This window comes from Lithobates pipiens, unplaced genomic scaffold (assembly GCF_037356315.1).
Source record: "Lithobates pipiens isolate NorthernLeopardFrog02 unplaced genomic scaffold, aLitPip1_a1.2 Scaffold_8, whole genome shotgun sequence".
In the NCBI taxonomy this organism is placed as follows: Eukaryota; Metazoa; Chordata; class Amphibia; order Anura; family Ranidae; genus Lithobates; species Lithobates pipiens.
Genome location: NW_027507903.1, coordinates 58,872,047 through 58,892,046, shown reverse-complemented (window position 1 = coordinate 58,892,046; position 20,000 = coordinate 58,872,047). Strand labels below are relative to the sequence as shown.

At 42.5% G+C, this 20,000-nt stretch overlaps 1 protein-coding gene across 4 annotated transcripts in view; it reads right to left on the bottom strand.

Moving 5' to 3' along the window:
- Window positions 1–17,884, bottom strand: part of LOC143963981 (lamin-B3-like) — a gene marked incomplete at its 5' end in the record, with an annotated part of 61,618 nt that extends 43,734 nt beyond the window's left edge. For all 4 annotated transcript variants that reach the window (XR_013271058.1, XM_077473705.1, XM_077473707.1 and 1 more), the window contains 5 exon segments: window positions 169–389; window positions 2,324–2,449; window positions 11,599–11,769; window positions 13,741–13,866; window positions 17,728–17,884. Coding sequence is in view for 3 of the 4 variants with exons in the window: in XM_077473705.1 (XP_077329831.1) it covers window positions 169–389; window positions 2,324–2,449; window positions 11,599–11,769; window positions 13,741–13,866; window positions 17,728–17,884 (801 nt within the window).
- Between the last annotated feature and the right edge of the window lie 2,116 nt (window positions 17,885–20,000).

The following is a 20,000-nucleotide window of genomic DNA, read 5'->3' as shown; positions in this document are numbered from 1 at the left end:
AAGTGCAAGTATGCAAAAAGATCATACCTGGAGATCAGCTTTAAAAGTTAAAACCATGGCACACACTGCACTACCTCTAAAACAGATCCCCACTTTATAATGGCCTTCTCAAAAAAAAAAAAAAAAAAAACACCCCACACACACATACATAGGTTCCATACAGCTCACCTTTGTTCTTCACCTTCCAGCATTTTCCTGTAGGCATTTATTTCCATATCTAATGCAAGCTTCACATCCAACAATTGTTCATATTCTTCCAACTGTTCCTGCAGTTTTTGCCTCATCTCAGCCACTTCCCTGTCCTTTTCATTCATCTGCCTCCGATGTGAATCATGTGTATGGTCCAGCATCTGTTGCAGGTCTCTCACTTTGTTTTCTAGTGCTGAGTTCTACCAAAAGTTTCTTTCATTAGCACAGTAATAACCCTTACTATCCCCCCCCCCCCTCAGATACATGAAGTCCGCCCCCCCCCGCCCCCCCGGTAAATCCGAGGGTACTGCATCTGATGTGAATAAACCCCTTTAAGCCCCTTCCCCTCCTTCCTGAATGTAAATCCCAAGCTTAGACCCGAGTTACCAAAACATCACAGATGTCATTTTAGAATAATGAGTGTGAGCAGCGCTGGACCACACACCAACCCTATGTCCCCGTTCACAAATATATAGCAATAGAGAAGTGCAAATACAGATCATAAAAAGTCACAAATATTGCATACATGTGCACAGTGCAAACATAGGTCAGAAAAGTGTTAGATGCAATGTAATCAGTACCAAAAAATCTGGTATGTGCAAACAGTCTCAAAAATATAACGTGCTAAAGTGGCAATTTACTATCTGCTCAAAGAAATGTCCTACAGACTGGGCAGTATAGTCTCCAAAAATAGAAAAAAAAATAAAAATTACAAATTCCCAAAACAATATGAATCCACAAAAAAGTGTTCCTATAACCACTGTGCAACACCCAGGTGTGACTCCATCACCACTCTCACCAAATCAAACTCACCAGAATAATGGGTTGGTCAGATAAAGCTTTCCTAGGATGGGGCAAGGTGAATACAAACTGGCAGGACGTCACCGTGCATGCAAGTTTGTACTCACAGTCTAGGGTTTGATCAAAGACAAATGACTAACAGGACTGGAACTTTACACACTACTGTCGGGTGGACACTTTTTACACAAGTTCAACGTTTATGTTTTTAATAAAAGCCTACTTTGATGATCTCACACGATGGGAGCTTCTTTCCATCTTCTATATTGAGTATTACGGCATAAAAGAGATGGTAATGATTGAAGCCTAAAACACGAGTGGAGTCAGGGATTGCTGGGAGCCATTTGGCATATGTGCTGGATTATAATCTGACCAGCCCATATTTCTGGAGAGTTTGGATTTAGTGAGAGTGGCGACAGATTCACACCTGGGTGCTGGACTGTGGTTAGAGGAACACTTTTGCGGATTCATATAGTTTCTAGACACCTGTTTATTTTTCAGTTTTTTTTGGAGACTACACTGTCCAGTCTGTCAAAAATTGCTGAGCAGATAGCACTTTGGCCAGGTTTATTGACACGGATTACATTGCACTTATTTTTGCACTAGCACTTTTATGATATATGTTTATTAATATTTGTGAATTTTTAGGATATGTATTTGCACTTTTTAATCGATTGTTATACATTTTTGAATAAGGGACATAGGTTTGGTGCATGGACCAGTGCTGCCCCACATTATCTATTACTAATTGAGAAGTCATCAATAGCTTGAGCAGCAGCAGTCTATCAGACCATTTAATATTCAGTAATTTCATCAGTGGCGCCGTTATTTCAATAGAAGTTTTAGAATAAGCAATTGAACAAAAATTCTCAGACTGGTACAAATAATATCCTACAGCATATGCTTTTTTTTAGCACGATTATACTACAGAGCAGTGTGAAATGGGCCCAAGTCATAATGTGCCAGTATACATCTTATACTAAACACATTATGACAGACTTGCCTGAAAACGAAGCTCTCCAGTGGTACGTGATCACCGCTGAAGGTGCTTCCATTGGCACCAGGTTTTCTTTCCGGGTTCGTGGGCTTGGGCAATACGAATGCGCATGGGCACAGTAGTCGCCGTTTATGGCAAGGCTCTGAAGGAGCGGCACGGGTATGTCGATTCTTCAGAGCACATGTGCCCATGACGTTTACCGGCTACATCTAAAGTATCTCCTAGACGGTGCAAAATCCTACATAGAGGTTCACTTAAGGATAAGCCTACTATATCAAGACACACGTAAGCCCAAAAACGTTATGAATATACTTTCATTTAGGAGAGAGAAGGCAGTACCTGTTTTTGATATTGGTTTAGCTGTGAGGCCAAAGAATCTATTCTGATTTTCGTAGACATGATCTCTTCCCTGGATGCACTGGCATAATCGCTGTTCTTGGCAGCTGCAAGCTGTGCGTTCTCCAACTGTGGGGAAAACAAAAAAAAAAAAAAAAAAAAAAGACTATTGATATGCAAATCAGAACGTACTTTGGAGGAAAAGGGACCTTTCTATTGCACATACTGTGCATTCTGATAGTCTGGAGATTGCTTTAGGGGCACTTTCACACTGATGTGTAGCAAAAACCCTGTAAAAGCCTGTGTTTTTGTAGCGTTTGCCACAGGACATGCGATTCAAAAACGCATCAAAAACACAACTGTGGGTGCGTTTTTGCCACATTTTCACCACACCAAACCTCCGCTAAAAATGCAGCAAGCAGGACTTTACTGAACACAGCGAACCCGCAACGGATCAGTGTGAAGCGTTCCATAGAATTACAAGAAGACAAAAACAAAAAAAAGAAGAAGAAAATAAAAAAAGCAAATGAGGAAGACAAATGTATCAGTGTGAAAGCAGCCTAACATTTTACACACCAGACAGCCATATTATGTAAAATCTCCAGATTTGAGGATAGCTGGACTTTTACATCAAAGTCAGTGGATAGTGGGCATTAAAGTGGTTGTAAACCCTTATAAACCCCTTTGACCTACAGGTAAGCCTAGATTAAGGCTTACCCGTAGGTCCAAGAAATATCTCCTAAACCTACACGGTTTAGGAGATATTTGCCAAAAGACAGGCACCGCTGTCTACGGCGGCTTCCGTGCGCATGCGCGGGAGTGAAGTCATCGCGGCTCCGTCGAATGACAGCACCGGAGCAGCGAGACCCACCAAGAAGATGGAGGCTCCGTACACAAGGGGACAGTGGTGACTTCGCCGGCTCCTGTGTCAGGTAAGGGACACATAATGGGCTACTATGCGATGCATAGTAGTCCATTATGCTTTATTTTTGCAGGGAATCAAAGAGGAAATAAATCCATCAGGGTTTACTTCCTCTTTAACAGTTAGGACAAAAGAACAGGAAGACATTAGGAATAGGAAGAAAATTTAAGTAAATCAGACAGGTATGTCTACTAAAAGTAGAATTACCAATGTGTATGATCAAAGCCGAACTCCAGTTTTTACTTGCTGAATACAAAAATAAAAAATATATTATAAAACAAGACTTGTTCTTTGGTACAGTGTACAGATATAAAGCAAAACAAAACACTTGATTACATCATCACGACAGAATTTAGTCTAAAGCTTTTAGTTTTCCAGTTCACCAGGTGTTCAGACGTATTGGATCTGGACAAAGACCCCAAGTTGAGGTTTATTTTTCAACTCATAAGTTAAAGTGAAGCTCCACCCAAAAGGGGAAAATCTGCTTGTTTGCCTCCTCCTCCCCTCACATTTGCCACCTTTCAGGGGGTGTTTCATAGGTACTCGCTCCGACTTTGGCCAATCTCGCCACGGCGAAATGACCCAGCAGTTTGACCCCTCCTCCGCCATTCACACAGCACAGAGCGCTTTGCGCATGCGCAGTAGGGAACTAGTTTTGAAGCCGCAAGGCTTCACTGCTGGTTTCCGTTACAAGAAATGGCAGTGGCAGCACCCGAGAGCCAATTGATAAATCAGCTGTTGTGAAGACATCGCTGGGCAGGCAAGTGTCCTAATATTAAAAGTCTGCAGCTACAGTATTTGTAGCTGCTGACTTGATACTTTCTGAAAGAGCCTGGAGCTCCACTTTAATTTGTAGAGAGGAATGACAGACTATTATCCTTTTCAAGTCCGATATAAAATAATGATCTTTTCCGAGTTAAGAAGATAACTTTTTATTGGAGAAAAATCTGAAGTGTTTTAGAGTATCTAGAGATCTGGAGTTCACAAAAATGCCAAGCAGAAAATTCTTAGGATCACAGATATTGGGATGCTGCAAGGCAGGTTAAAGTGGAACTTAAAAGTGGGGCTGCACAAAAAAAAAAAAAAAAAAAAAAAAAAAAAAGTTATATATATTTTTTTTAAACTCGCTTCTAAAATGGCTGTTGCCAGGGGTTCCCTCGTAGTCTGTCTCCTTCAGTGCCTGGGCTGGTGACATCACTTCCCCTCGGCGCAGGAAGGGCTCAGCTCTTCCCCCCGGTCAATCTGGGACACGTGACAGGTCCCAGATGAGTGTGTGCAGAGAGATTATATATATATATATATATATATATATATATATATATATATATATATATATATATATATATATATATATATATATATATAAAATTGGCACCCTGCTTTAAGGCTCCAATGTGAAAATAGGCAGGATTTTTAATGCAGAAAAGACATGCTTCCTACATCTTATATCAACTTAATGCGAAACGTTACCCATAATAATTTTGAAAAAAAAAAAAAAAAATAGAATGTTCTTTAGCAAGGAAAATACATTCCACATTAAAGAGGAAGTAAACCCCAATGGGTTTACTTCTTTGTCTCCCTGCAAAAGGTAAAGCATAATGGGCTACTATGCATCGCATAGTAGCCCATTATGTGTCACTTACCTGACACAGGAGCCAGCGAAGTCACCGCTGTCCCCTGTAGTCCGGAGCGTCCATCTTCTTCCAGGTATCGCTGCTCCGGCCACTCACAGCGCCGGAGCAACAGGGACATCACTCCCGCATGCGCACTGGAGCAGCCACTAACGGCATATCGCCGTTAGCAGAGGCATGCTGCTAACGGTGATAGTGCTCCTGCGCGTCGCTGTGTAGGTTTAGGAGATATTTCTTGGACTTACAGATAAGCCTTAATCTAGGCTTACCTGTAGGTCAAAGTGGTTTGTAAGGGTTTACAACCACTTTAATTATGCCATCAAAAGGAGTGTGTTGTAAATTGCCTCCATCATTGATCCCGTTACTCCTTGCTGGAGGCGGTTTTGCTGAAGACTAGAGCCCCTGCGCAGCAGTAAATCTTTAGGCTGCCAGCAGATCAGACTCTAGATTTCTATGCCAAAAAAAGCATGTACAGCGTAAAACTAACTGGACTTTAAACCGTACTGTATAGGAACTTAAATTTTAATGTTTTACATCGCTATACCTGAAAAACAAAAAAAAGGGACCAACGTGAAGCTATCTAGCAAATTCCAATGTATACCAGCCATAGATGGAGCAAAATTTGCAGGAATTTTTTGAACAGATATAAAAAGAGAACATATATACACACACACACACATAAAATTTAAGCTGCCAACATCTTTTAGACAATGCGATAGAAAAAAAAAAAAATACCCCCAATAACTGGGACTTTAAACGGCAACAGAGTACATATAAAATACAAAAAGGTTTATTCAAACATTGTACACATGTATATAAGTTATAGACATAAAGTGCCGCCATTGGTCCAGCAGTGGAGTTTCATGATGAGCGATTTGGGTATCTTTTTATGCTATTACTAGGCTATATATCCTATATTTGAAGCAACAGTTTTAAAAATCACTTTCTATATTGTTATTCATTAATGTATTTGATTTCTACTATTTAGCATGATCCCTTCCTGACAAATTCCCTGACGAAGGGACGTTTTGTGTCCCTAAATGCGTCGGGCCGCCCGGATCCTAAAAAGGAACTCATTACCATCCAGGTTTTTATTGGTTTGAAATGTCCATAACTTAGCCGATAATTAAAAAAAAAAAAAAAAAAAAAAAAAAAAAAAGGTATATATTATATCCTTATTGACTTTCTACCAGCAAATTAGGGGCACCTCTATGGGAGCAGCATGGGCCCCATCATATGCATGCCTACATTTGGGCAATTGGGAAGAGAATGAAGTGTATAAACATCCAATGTACCTCGCCCACGTGGACATGTGGCTGAGGTACTGGTAGTGTGGAGAGGTGACCCTAGCCTAAATTTCTGAGTTTATCTCACAGCTGAATGTAAACAAATATAATATACATCTAACTTTCGTTTACAATAAAAAAAAAAAAGAATTGCCCTTCCTGGATTTAAAAATCCAATTAGAAAATGGTAAAATTAAAACATGTACATATCGCAAGGAAACGGCAGCCAATACGCTGCTACAGGCTGAGAGCCATCATCCTATATGGCAGAAAAATGGGATTCCAATTGGGGAATTCATGCGCATTAGGTGAAATTGCTCCGATGCTGAGGATCTTAGAAGGGAATCCAGGGAGATTTATGTAAGATTTTGTGAGCGAGGATATTCCCACAAACAATTACGTAATGCTAAGCGTAAAGCTGTGACTCATAGCAGAGAAAGTCTGTTGAAAAGGGAGGGAAACCTGAATTCTAAGAAACACAAAGAAGCTAATACAAATCAGATTGATTACAACATATGGCAATCAATGGAATTCTGTGCGAAGAGCCCTTGAGAAACACTGGGGCATATTAAGAAATAATAAAGAGTTGGTAAAAATAGTGGGGGAAAGACCGACAATGGTAGCACGCAGATCTAAAAATTTGGGAGACATCCTGATACACTCAGAATATATTAGGCGGCAAAATCCCACATGTCTAATCAGAGTACCCACGTTGTAGGGGGATGGTGCCATGCACAAAATCCCAAATATGTCCCCATGTAGAAAGGGCCACACATTTTCATGATGCAGAAGGTAATCATGAATTCGTAATAAAGGATTTAATAAATTGCTCAACCACAAAAGTGATCTATAATGATAACGTGCCCTTGTCCTAAAATATATATTGGCAAAACAAAGAGAGCTCTAAAGGTCCGTATAGGGGAACATCTGCGGGATATTAGGAAGGAGAGGAAGAGGCAGAGAGATAAAAGAACAGAAGGAGGAAAGGCCGGTCGCTAAACATTTTGCACAATATCATGAGGGAAAGACAGAAGGCTTTAAGGTCAAAGGAATCTATGCCTTGAAATTGTCGGCAAGAAGAGGTGACTTTGACCGCATTCTGTTACAAAAGGAGAAATGGTGGATTTTTACTTTAAAAAAAGTCTTGCACCTAAAGGAATGAATACGGAATTAAATTTACAATGCTTCCTCAATTAATTGAAGCTGTGGGCTATCTGCAGAATGCGCTGGCCTGTTCCTCTGTTAGGGAGAATATACACCCCTTTTCCCTTCTCCCCTATTTTTTCCTCACCTTAAATGGGTTTGTTTCTTCCTTCTTTAACTTAATCTCCCTTTTTTTTTTTCTCCCCCCCCCCCCTTCTCCCTAAAGAAGTTGTCTTAAGGTATTTCCCTAAGTTTGAAATATAAGTTTAGTAGGTTATAGATTATATACATTTTTTTTAGAGGTAAAATGTGAATGGATGTATATATCTGTCTGTCCTGTCAATATCTGTCTATTTAGAATAAAAGTAGCAGTTTAAATATTCCCTCTCCACTGACAATGATCTATGGGCTAGGTAAATGGAATGCTCCCTGTCTTTGATAACAATAGGAAAGGGTTAACCTAAATGAAGTCTTTGACTGCCCTCTACCAGGTACATGCTAATTAAAACACACTATGGGAGGAACAATGGCGTATAAGGAGACTACAAAAAGGAAATGTCATTTGAATTCCCATACGTCCAGTCGAAGCTATGTGATGCCACGTTGCGAAACGCATTGACGTTTGTGTGGATAGTAGGCTCCCTTCTGGGCATGAATCAAAGTATTAGCAGTTTGGATCAGAAATATGGAATATCTGGACAGACACCTGTTTGAAAGGCTTCTGGCACAGCCGATTGCAAAAGACCCTGGAGTGGATTCAGTATAACAGAGGTGGTGAGACTTTGATGTCATAAAACAAGTGTTGAAAGATCCTATACACATTTATTGGACTTTTGATCAACTAAAATAGTTTGTGGAGAAAGATTGCATCCAAGTATTCAGCTTGTCTGATGAACGAAGGGCCGCCTGAGAATCTCATACATACATACATAGACACAGCAAATCTGAGTGAAATCCCCAGGGTATGGTAAGCCAGTGTGTCTGAGAATCATTCATTTTTGGTGCAAGGCATCTTTTATGGAACTTTCAAACATTCACAGTATTATAGGAAAGTCTGACATGTGTGACAAATAGTGCACTTTAAATACGTCTGAGTTTGAATATAATCAATTCACTGCCACTGATTGTTACATTTTCAGTAATGACTGTCATTTATGCCGCTGCTTGCAAAAGGCTAAAAGTGAAGGTGAGGGCTTCACATAAGGTCGGGTTCAGGTTTGCGACACTCTGCTGCAAGTGATTAAGTAGAAGGAGACTCAGAAGTATAATTGACTGAACTGAGAGATCTTCATGAGACTTTTATAATCACAAGCCTGTGATATTCCTATTTAAAACTAAAGAGAATTGCTATGTAGGTTTAAAGGAGGTACCAATGAGAGATTAGGACTGGTGACTGGTCATAATTATCCCCATTTCCAATTACTGCTACCTTGATGACCATACATGTGCAGATTTCCGAGAGATTTTTATCTCATGCTTCCTAATAGAAGCGTAATATTGGAACCTCTGAATATATGGAACTTTCAGTCACAGTATCATAGGAAAGCCTGACACGTGTGACAAATAGTGCACTTTAAATACAACTGAGTTTGAATATATTCAATTCACTGCCACTGATTGTTACATTTTCAGTATTGACTGTCATTTATGCCGCTGTTTTTTTTTTGTACATTTTTTTTTCCCCCACAGGTGAATGGGTAGGGGTACATTGTACCCCATACTCATAGGGTGGGGGGGCTGGGATCTGGGGGCCCCCAGATTCCGATAAGCCCCCCGCAGGCCCCGAAACCAACAGCCAGGGTTGTCGGGAAGAGGCCCTTGTCCTCATCAACATGAGGACAAGGTGCTTTGGGGTGGGGGGGCCGCACGGCCCCCCCCTTCCCCAAGGCACCCACCCATGTTGAGGGCACGCGGCCTGGTACGGCTTGGGGGGGGGGGGGCGCTCGCTCTGGGTAGCGTGCTCGGATAAGGGTCTGGTATGGATCTGGGGGGGGCCCACACGCCGTTTTTTCGGCGTAGGGGGTTCCCCTTAGAATCCATACCAGACCTAAGTGCTCTCGGAGGGGGGCCCATGCCATTTTTTTTTTTTTTTTTTATTTGGCGTGGAGTTCCCCCTTCAGAGCTCATTCTCTGATTGGCCACGGTTAAAGTCGCCTGGCCTGGGGTGACTTAAAGTCATGTTGTAAGTCACCCCAAGTTGCCTCCAAAAGTCGCGTTGAAAGTTGTGTCGCCCCTGTGTAAACCGGCTCTAACTCTAGCTCACTTAAAAAAAACAAAAAAAAAAAACACCCAAACACTTTAAATGCTTGCAATGGCCCGATAACTAAATTTATTGCCCCTACAGGTACACCAAGCTCATAAATTAGAAAAATATTTCTAACAGATCTGTACCTGATCTTGTTATTTTTTTCTCTACCTGTTCTGGTACCTTACTTTCTATTAATCTGCTTTGTAACATCATATCTTAATTTTACAGCCTCTCTGGTTATCTCAATAATGCTTCTATAACACATCTGTAAATAATTTAATGATCTCATGATCAAGAACATACTCAAGGCTCCAGAACATGTAGACACATATTTGTCATTTTTGACTGATCAAAATAGTTCAACAAAATGTACTTCATTTTACAAGGACTATTCTGAGCCAGATCATCTTACAAATCCAAATTTACTTACTAACCATAGCTGACAAAAATTCTGTCTAGCGCTGGTGTTTCCAAGGCAGGATTTCTAGTGCCCACAACCCCCACTTCATGAGCATCTTCTAACCCGAGGACAGTTTTGCACTGGTTTCAGTTCTGTGTAAAATTCTTTCATGGTACCTCGCACAGCATTCAATGAAAGCCAACTCCTTCTTCAGCCATCCAAATAATTGGGTAACTTTTTTTTGCACATAAGAACAGCTGCACAGGACAGAGGCAGCGGGAGCAGCAATTGTCAAATTCTGTGATTAGGGGGTGAAGGCGGGGCCAAGCCATGCAAGAGTGGCCCCATAGCAATCGCCTTGCTATAGGGGCACTCACTGAAGGAGGATTATATATACATCTCTATCTATCTATCTACACATATATACACACACACACACACACACACACACACACACACACACTTTAAAAAAAAAAAACTGCATTTTTGGGAGCCTGGAAAGCATTGCACCCACAATCAGAGATTGTGGGTGCTATGCAGGGCTCTTGCAGACTGTATGTGTAAGCCGTTTGCCCATACATTGTAGAGCCAAGCAGTTACCAGCAGGAAGCATGAACTATCCCAGTGCTCAACAGCAGAGTGGTAGTTCACTCAGAACTGTGAACAGTCACCAAGGCTGCCAAACCTTGTAGTTTTCTAATTACAGAACTCTGTGAATGAGTGATGTGGCCGGCTGCCCCCCCGGCACCCGTTACACGGGGGAGCCGGGAAGGTTCGGGGGGCCAGTGCATCTGTAACATGTTACACCCTGAATCTGGATGTAACATTACAAAAGGCGAACATATCCTTTAAAGTGCATGTAAAAGGTTTTTTTTTTTTTTGTAAAGGTTCTGCTTATGGTACCACTGTGTGCAATGGTATTGCACACAGTGGTACCTCTTCTTCTGGAGTCCCCCACTGGCCCTCTCCACTCCTCCTTACCTGCATGTGCCACTATAGCAAGTCCTATGCCATGGGAGCCGTGTGCGTATATAGGTGCACACAGCATGGCTCAGCCAATAACCCCTCCAACAGCATTAGGCCAACAGCAGCTGGAAACATTAGCTCCCGCTGCTGCCCGAGTCTCGTGTAAGACTAAGAGGAGGTAAGAGATGCAGATGGGCACAGTGTTGGATCAAGAGAGGTATTTCAGGGGACAACTCCAAGACATAGCCAGATTTTTATAACTGAAGCTTGCAAACACACATTTCCAACTCTAAGTGACACCCCTTTTCTAGGATCACGTTTTCTACAAAGGAATATGCTTATTTCTGTGCACATAACCTGGATCAGACCACTGACAAAAATGTATAAACCTTCTAGGAGATTGCGGTTCCTAAATGGAGGGAAAAAATTAAAAGGGGGGGGGGGGGAAGAAAGAAAGAAGGGTGGCAAATTACACATGGAAAAGCTAGCTCTTTGCCTCTGTCACTTACTGGTAAATTCAGCCCTGGATGAGCCAGAGAATGTCAATCTTCAATACAGTAAAGGGTTGTCACACATTTTGTTTTGTGACAGTGCGTTTGCCCAACTGAAAATAGTTCCAGCAAAGAATACTTTGTCAGCCTAAATACCATTAGCATAGCCATATTACAAGCAGAAAAATCACCTTGGCACTGAATGTTTTCTCCAGCTGGTCCTTGTACTCCTTGATCTGCTGCTCATGGTCTTGTCTAAGCTCTTGAAGGGCCTCAGCCAACTTGCTCTCAAATTCTATCCGTCGACCAGAATCTATTTCTACAATCCTGGTATCATGCCGCGTCTTCATCTCATGTAGCTCCTGTAAAATTGTAAAATACAAGAACATATTTCACATTATTAAGTAAATAAGTGTATGCCAGGACAGCGTGCAATGTATCTCAATGGAAACTTTCTGGAAATTCTCTATAATACCGCCTCTACATACAGAATACTTTTTTTGTAATCTGTTATTACAAGCGGATAGTAACCGTCGCACCTGTAACGGAAGAGTAGAGATCTATGTCAGCATGGAGCCCACTGCAGCTGATAATCTCAAATCTTGTGGCATTAAGACTTATTGCGCAAGAAATATGGTTCTTTCTTGGATGGAAAGTGCTATGGAGAAACTGCTACTTACAAAATAGGGTTTTAAAAAAAAAAAAAAAAAAAAGGGGGGGGGGGGGGGAGGAGGATCATCGATGACAAATATCTGCAGGCCCGGCACAGGCGTCCGCAGGCAGGGGAAAGGTGGGAGGAGAGTGTGCCCTCCCCTGGAATCGGAAAGGGTCCGCCGCGGCTACCGCTGAGTGACTTCTGCTCCCTGATCATCTGTCCCACTCCCTGCCTTACCGACAATCATCCAATGCAATGGCTCGGCTCCAGCCTCCAGTCCCTGTGCAGACTGTCAGATATAGATCTGGCCAGCGCCACCCACTTAAGTGGACTGGAGTGGTGTAGAAACACTTATAGAAGACTGGAGGAGGAGGAGGAAGCAAGGAGGACTTGTCGCTGCCTAGGCCTCATCACAGGAAATCCTGAAGTCAAGTGGCATACCTTTCAGCAGTGAAGAACCACAGGTAACAGCAGTTACGTTAGGAGGAACATAATATATATATTGGAAAGTTGGAAGTGGAACAGCTATTGCTGGAAAGACCATATCATCTGTCCTGTATACAGCTATATACACCCCCACCTTGCTTCCTGTATTCCTCCATCATCCCTGACCATACATACATACATACATACAGTGATGGAGGAATACAGGAAGGAAGGTGGGTGTATATATAGCTGTATACAGGACAGAGGTATATCTGCAGTCAGTAATGGAGGAGGAAGGTCTCGTATATACACAGGTAGGAAGGTGGGTGTATATATAGCCCTTCCTCCATCACTGACGAGAGATATACACACACACATACACACCCTCGGTACTGTACAGGTCGCATTTGACTGGCACAGTAAGGCTGCACGATGGGCACATGCCTGCGCTTTATGTGATAAGAACTAAGCTCCTCCCTTCATGACTGTTAAAAAAAAAAAAAAAAACAGGGGCAGAGCATGGGTGACCTTAAAAATGAGACACCCCCCCCCCCAAAAAATAAATAAAAATAAATAAATAATAATAAAAAAAAAAAAAGTTCTGCGGACGCCCATGAGGCCAGGTAAGATAAATCTGGCAGTGTACACCATCTTCTGTACACCAGACCACTATATGGGTTTATTCACACCGCTCACATGCTAAGACGTGCCATTTTAACATGTTTGACAAGTACCCTGTCCCCACTTCCATCGGACCTCGCTGCGGCGAGGTACGCCAAAAGTCAGAGTCCCTCCCCTGCTGCTTGGCCAGTAAGAGGGCAGCACGCATGGGCAGTAGGGACTCGGCTGGGAAGCCTTACTGGCAATGACGGCAGCAGCAACCGACAGTAGATGGAAGCATCAGCTGGGGTGCCATCACTAGAATCCAGGACAGGCAAGTGTCCCAATACAACACTTACAATTTTTTGGTGTGAGAGTGGGGCAGAGCCCCTCCAAGTTAACCAACTCTCCATTTTTTTTGTGTGGTCAAAAATAAATTTAGGCAGACACAAAAGGTCAAGAGTATCCTACTGAAATCAATTGTTTTCTATGTGCCCTAGCAGTGATTGCCGTTCTTCCAGTGTAGAGAATGAGCTCCAAATCAGGTTACAACCTGCTGCATCATATCTAAAAGAAGCAAAGTATGACCATGCTCTTTGTCAAAAATAAGTTTTTAAACTTTTCAACCATTTGTTGCCAGTTTGTAATGTACCTGACCGTGTAAATTTTTTTCAAAATCCAACCGCTCCTTGAGGGTTTGCATTTTATTCTCCAGGTCCACTCTCCATAGCATTTCATCGTGCAGCTGTTTTGTTGTGTCCCTCAATGAAGATTCAAGCTGTAATATATAAAACAGATGTTTAAGAAAATAATAAAAGGAAGATTGGGGGGGGGGGGGATGGGAAGCATATATTCACACAATTAGGAGTGATGAATACCCACAGCAAAGTGGCAGTTTTTAAAGACACTGGCCATCAAAAAGGCAAGTATGCATCTCCCCCCCCCCCCCCCCCTTCTACAAAATTGTTTTAGTTGTACAGTGAGGGAAGAAAAAGTATTTGACCTCCTGCTGATTTTGTACGTTTGCCCACTGACAAAGAAATGATCAGTCTAATTTTAATGGTAGGTTTAATTTCAACAGTGAGGCGGAACAAAAATATCCAGAAAAACGCATTTCAAAAAATAAATAAAGTTATAAACTGATTTGCATTTTAATGAATGAAATAAGTATTTACCCCCTCCCAAAACATGACTTATTACTTAGTGGTAAAAGCCTTGTTGGCAATCACAGAGGTCAGACATTTCTTGTAGTTGGCCACCAGGTTTCCACACATCTCAGGAGGGAATTTGTCCCACTCCTCTGCAGATAGTCTCCAAGGTCATTAAAGTGGTGTTCCACACAAAAAAACAAAAACAAAAAAAAAAAATAAAAAAAAAAAAAAAAACACAAACACACAAACACACTAGGAAATTTTTTGTTTTAAAGGAGGAGCTGCACCTAAAAAAAAAATATATTAAAAGCCAGCAGCTACTAATATTGCAGCTGCTGACTTTTAATAAAATCACACTTACCTGTCCCAGGTTCCAGCGATGTCGGCGGCAGATGACGAGCGATCGCTCGTCTCACTGCTGCCACTGCCGCCATCCTCTGTCAGGGAATCGGGAAGTGAAGCATGACGGCTTCACTGCCCAGTTCCCTACTGCGCACGTACGAGTAACGCTGCGCGTCTCTTATGGTCCCTCGCTGTGTCTCTGGGAACTGTGCGTTTCCCAGAACACAACGAAGGGGGGGGGGGGGGGGGGGAAGCGTCTGCGGGGGTCTGCGGCGGTCTGGCCGGAAGTGGGTGCAGTTACCTGGATTATCCAGGTAACTGCACCCCCCTCCCCCCCTGAAAGGTTCCGATTGTGGCACCGGAGGGGGGGGGGATAAGATTAGCGCAACTTCCCCTTTAGGGTGAACAACCTCTTTAACCGCTTTAACTTACCTCTAAATGCCTGCCTCCTTCAGTGCCTGGGCTGGTGACATCACTTCCCCTCGGTGCAGGAAGGGCTCTCTCCCTCCTGTCAGTCATCTGGGACAGGATGCCTTCTAATTGTGGGGGGGGGGTCTGCATGTGACATGACACTGATCTCAGGGAGCTGTGATCAGTGTCACCAGGCAGAATAGGGAAATGCTTGTTTACATCAGCATTTACCCATTCTTCCTCTCCGTGAGACAATTGCAGGTATACCCGCGGACATCGAGTCCACGATCACACTCACGGAGCTCATGGCAGGGATGCGCGCACATGGTGGCAAAATTTTAAGTGAAGTACCTGTACGCCCATTTACCCATCCATGCCATTCTGCCTACGTAAATGTTGTGTGGCGGTCGGCAAGCGCTTAAAGTCTAACTGTAGCCTGCTCAAAGAGCTACTCAAGCAGCTATAGCTGCAACATGCGTGTATGCACAGCATAAATATACACTATAGCAGACTTAACTTTCAGTTTCCCCTTCAGTCCACTGACTGCTTTGCAATCCCTGATGTGGCTCTGTTCCCTGCCACAGCCATCTCCTTTTCTTTCAGATCCAGCACCCATCCTAGCATCTCCATTTAACATTTACAAGATGGCCAAAATGGACCTGGGTGCTGGCATGACAAAAAAATTTCTTTTTACGAGTTTAGTTCTGCTTTGAAGGCAGACCATACATTTTAAATGGGCTGCCAATGCTACTCAGAAGAAGATTAAAAACTGGACATGAACTTGACAGCACAATGCAATGCATGGCATCTGTGTTATGCTGAGATACAGGGTGGATGCATTGTCGCATCCTGTAGATGTGTATTGTGATACCAGTCTAAATGAATGGCACCACAACACACCAAACAAAATGTTAACACGCATTGCTGTAATGGGTGGTAAAACACACACACAACTGTGCATTACCCCAATAGAGTTTAAACAACTTTAGGGACAGCATTATAGTACAAAACTAGGTAGAAGAAGCATTAGGAGTTTCAGAGTATGGTACTTATTTACAGATTTCAGATACTGACTATTACCGGTTTTAGTGCTTTCGAACAGGGGGCACGTGCAATCGGACACTGATATTTTTTGGGAACCAGTGATCCCAATACAGTGATTAGTGCTAAAAATATGCACTGTCACCGTACTATTGACACAGACTGGAAGGTGAAAATCTAGGGTGGTCAAAGAGTTAAATGTGTGCCTTGTTTACATTGGCAGATCCCCATTCTGTGTTTACTGACGATCGACGGGTGCCAGAGGACATGGAGTGCAGATTGGTCCCTGCAGGCACAAATGCAGAATCACATATGTACATGATCCTGCACACAGCTGCCACCCTGTAGCAGTAAAAAGTCTATAGGGTGGTCAACAAGTGGTTAAAGTATGGAAAAGGGGCACCCTACCTAGAATGTTGCCTTTCCCTCTATGAAAGTCTGAAAGCCATTTAACGTGTCCTATGATATTATGAACATAAAAGTGGTTCTAAAGCACAAGGTTTTCTTACCTTAAATCAGTTTTCACCCATATTATAGCCGAAAGACAGCAACAGGGCGGGCTTACTTTGCCAGGAGGGCATCCATTGACATCCACCAGTGATGAGGCACTCTGCGATTGTTGCATCCTTAGGACGCAGCTGATCACAGATTGACCTGTTACCCCAATCAAAGTGGCCCTTTACTACATGATCAGCTGTGTCCAATCACAGTTGATCATGATCTAAACAAAAGCCAGTTATCGGCATTCCTTACGGAGTGGAGAGCCGATAACAAGCTTCTGTTAAAGGGACATCTACACTGATAATGGGGGCACAGATTATTAGTGTCCAGATTATCAGTGCAGCCGCAACAGGGAAGGAGAAAAATTACTTGTTTGCAAAATTTTATAAACAAACTAAATTTTTTCTCTCCTTTGTTTAGCAAAAAAAAACCCCAGTGGTGATTAAACACTGCCAAAAGAAAGCTCTATTTGCGTAGATAAAAATTTGATATGGGTACAGTGTTGCAGTGTTCATTCAAAGTGTGACAGCGCTGAAAGCTGAAAATTGGCCAGGCAGCAAGGGAGTGGAAGTGCCCAGTAGGCAAGGGGTTAATGCATTTTATGCCTGAAGGGAAAAAAAAAAATTAATAAATGAAAAACACCCCTTCTCTGCTGCAGGATCCCCCCCCCCCAATTCTAAACCTAAGGCCAATCTGATCAAGTGATGTGCATGAGAACAGCGGCCCTTGCCGCAGTCTCCCCTCCTCACATTGGGCAGATCTCCCGCTGCTATCACTTAAATGCAGTGACGAGGGGGCGTGGGGCCCAAGTCCCACAGTCTGGGGCAATGGACACAGCAGCAGAGCTGAGGAGCTATCCCACACAGGTGCCTCCATGAGAATCGGTTTCCTACTGAGAACACCAGCAATAGAGGAGGAGCCAGGAGTGCCGGTGGGGGACCTGAAAAGAGGAGGTTCGGGGCTGCTCTGTGCAAAATCACTACAGAGAGCAGGCAAGTACAGACAGGTTATTTAAAACATAAAAAGAAAAAAAAAAAAAATTATATATTATATATATATATATATATATATATATATATATATATATATATATATATATATATATCCTTTACAACCAATTAAAGCTCTGTTTTCACAAAAATTTAAGGACTATATATGACAGCAGAAGGAAAGGAGAATAGGAAATCTCGTACCTCAGATATCTGTGCCTTCAGGTCTTCAAGCTGCTCTTCCAGACCTCTTTTGTTACTCCGAGCAGTGGCAAGCTCCGCTTCTCTTGAATTCAGTTTAGCTTCTGCATCTCTCAGCTGGTTCTGAGCAAGACCCAAATCGGATTCTTTCTTTGCATTTCTGTAACACAATATGCACAAGTAATCTTATTACATTGTAAATTAAACACAAAATATTCAGGGTATTGTGCTGCAAGAGGTAATCACTGAAAAAACTGATTATTAGTGTACAATAAGGAAGGAAGAAATAACAAGTGCAAGGAAAGACCACAAACCATTTGTTTGGCTTTTTGAACTTGGCTCTAGAAGAGGATCGGCAACCCCAAACATACGAGGAGACTCACATATATGGAGGAGGGGAAAAAAGAAAAAAAAAAAAAAAAAATGGTGCAAAAAGTTCATCATCTTTTAGCACCTATGATTGTGTACTAGAGGATCAAAAAGGATCCTTCACTTATGAAAAAGATGGACCTTATGCCAATGCCAACATGCTGTGTTTTCCCATAGTGCACATCACATTAGCAGCATGGTGTGATCAGTGCACAGAGGCAACAACGGTTTTCCAAGTGTCATTGCAGTGATCCAGTGTGGGGGGGAAAAAAAAAAAAAAAAAACCCTCCAACCCAGATTTCAGTTGTGCCCCCCTCAGGTCGGCCCTACCTTAGATGTTGTGCCTGACCAGTGGGTGCAGAATTAATTCCCCCACTCAGGGCCAGGAAAAAGGGATGGCAGCCCAGAGGCTGGAGTAATGAGAAGAGAAGAGCCAGGGGGAGGCGTGCTGTGCTCTCCCCACGTCAGAACAGCACTCTTCCATACAGCATATAAGACGGGATCGCTCTAAGATCAAATTGGACTGCGCGCACGCACACACACACACACACACTTTGTGGAGGAGGAGACCATCTGTAATAAATGAAAATACCTTGCAAGCTACCACATAAACACAAGAAGAGAAAATAGCCAGCTCCTGACACTATTCACATTCCCATAAGTACTGAATACAAACAATTATACTAAAATATAATTCTTATTAATGTAATAAAAATATTATATGCAGTGAAATAATATTTCAATAAAAATCTCAAAAATATAATGCAAATATCTTAACTCAAATATATTATTGTGATTAGTGAACAAAATCCATGCAGTAGTTAACTAATAAAGCCGATTGTCAGACATGTTTAAATATAATTATCTTCCTTTCTGAAACTAAATCTGATCTACATAAATGGACTTATGTTTTTCATACTTGGTTGGGGAAAATAAATTTAGTTAAAATGAATATCCTACCACATATCTTATTCATGATTGCATTTGGAGTCACTTTTTTTTTTTTCTACCCTTCAATCCTTGGTTTCCCATTTTACATGGAAAGGACAGTGTTCTAGAAACTCCCGGGATGTACTGTATCGCACTTAAGGAGTCAGGGCTCTTCCTAATCTTAAAGCGGTTCTTCACCCTAAAGGGGAAGTTCCGCTAGTATTATCCCTCCCCCCCTCCGGTGCCACAATCGACACCTTTCGGGGGGGAGGGGGGGTGCAGTTACCTGGATAATCCAGGTAACTGCACCCACTTCCGGCCAGACCACCGCAGACCCCCGCATCGCTCCGCCCCCCCCCCGTTGTGTTCTGGGAAACGCATAGTTCCCAGAGACACAGCGGGGAACCAGCGCAGCGCAGTAGGGAACCGGGCAGTGAAGCCCTCATGCTTCACTTCCCGATTCCCTGACAGAGGATGGCGGCGGTGGCTGCAGCGAGACGAGCGATCGCTCGTCATCTGCCACCGACATCGCTGGAACCTGGGACAGGTAAGTGTGATATTATTAAAAGTCAGCAGCTGCAATATTAGTAGCTGCTGGCTTTTAATATTTTTTTTTTTTTTTTGGTGCAGCTCCTCTTTAAACTAGATTAATAAGCAAGAGTCCTAACCTCAGGGCCGTCTTTAAGGCAGGGCAAAAGGGGCAGCTGCCCTGGGCCCTGTCATTGTTGTGGGGCCCAAAGCAGCCGCTTCATACATGGATATCTGGCGAGATATTCGGTTATCTCATTTTGTAGGATGTTTACCACAACCCATTTGATCATAAAAAAAAAATAAAAAAAATATAATAATAATAATAATAATAATAATAATAATAATCTAAAGTAGAGGCAATATTTAGATGGGTGGATTGTAGATCGCAATTTTATAAAGCTTTGCTGTCTTTTCAAGAGAGTCTGGTTATCCAGCGTATCTAATCC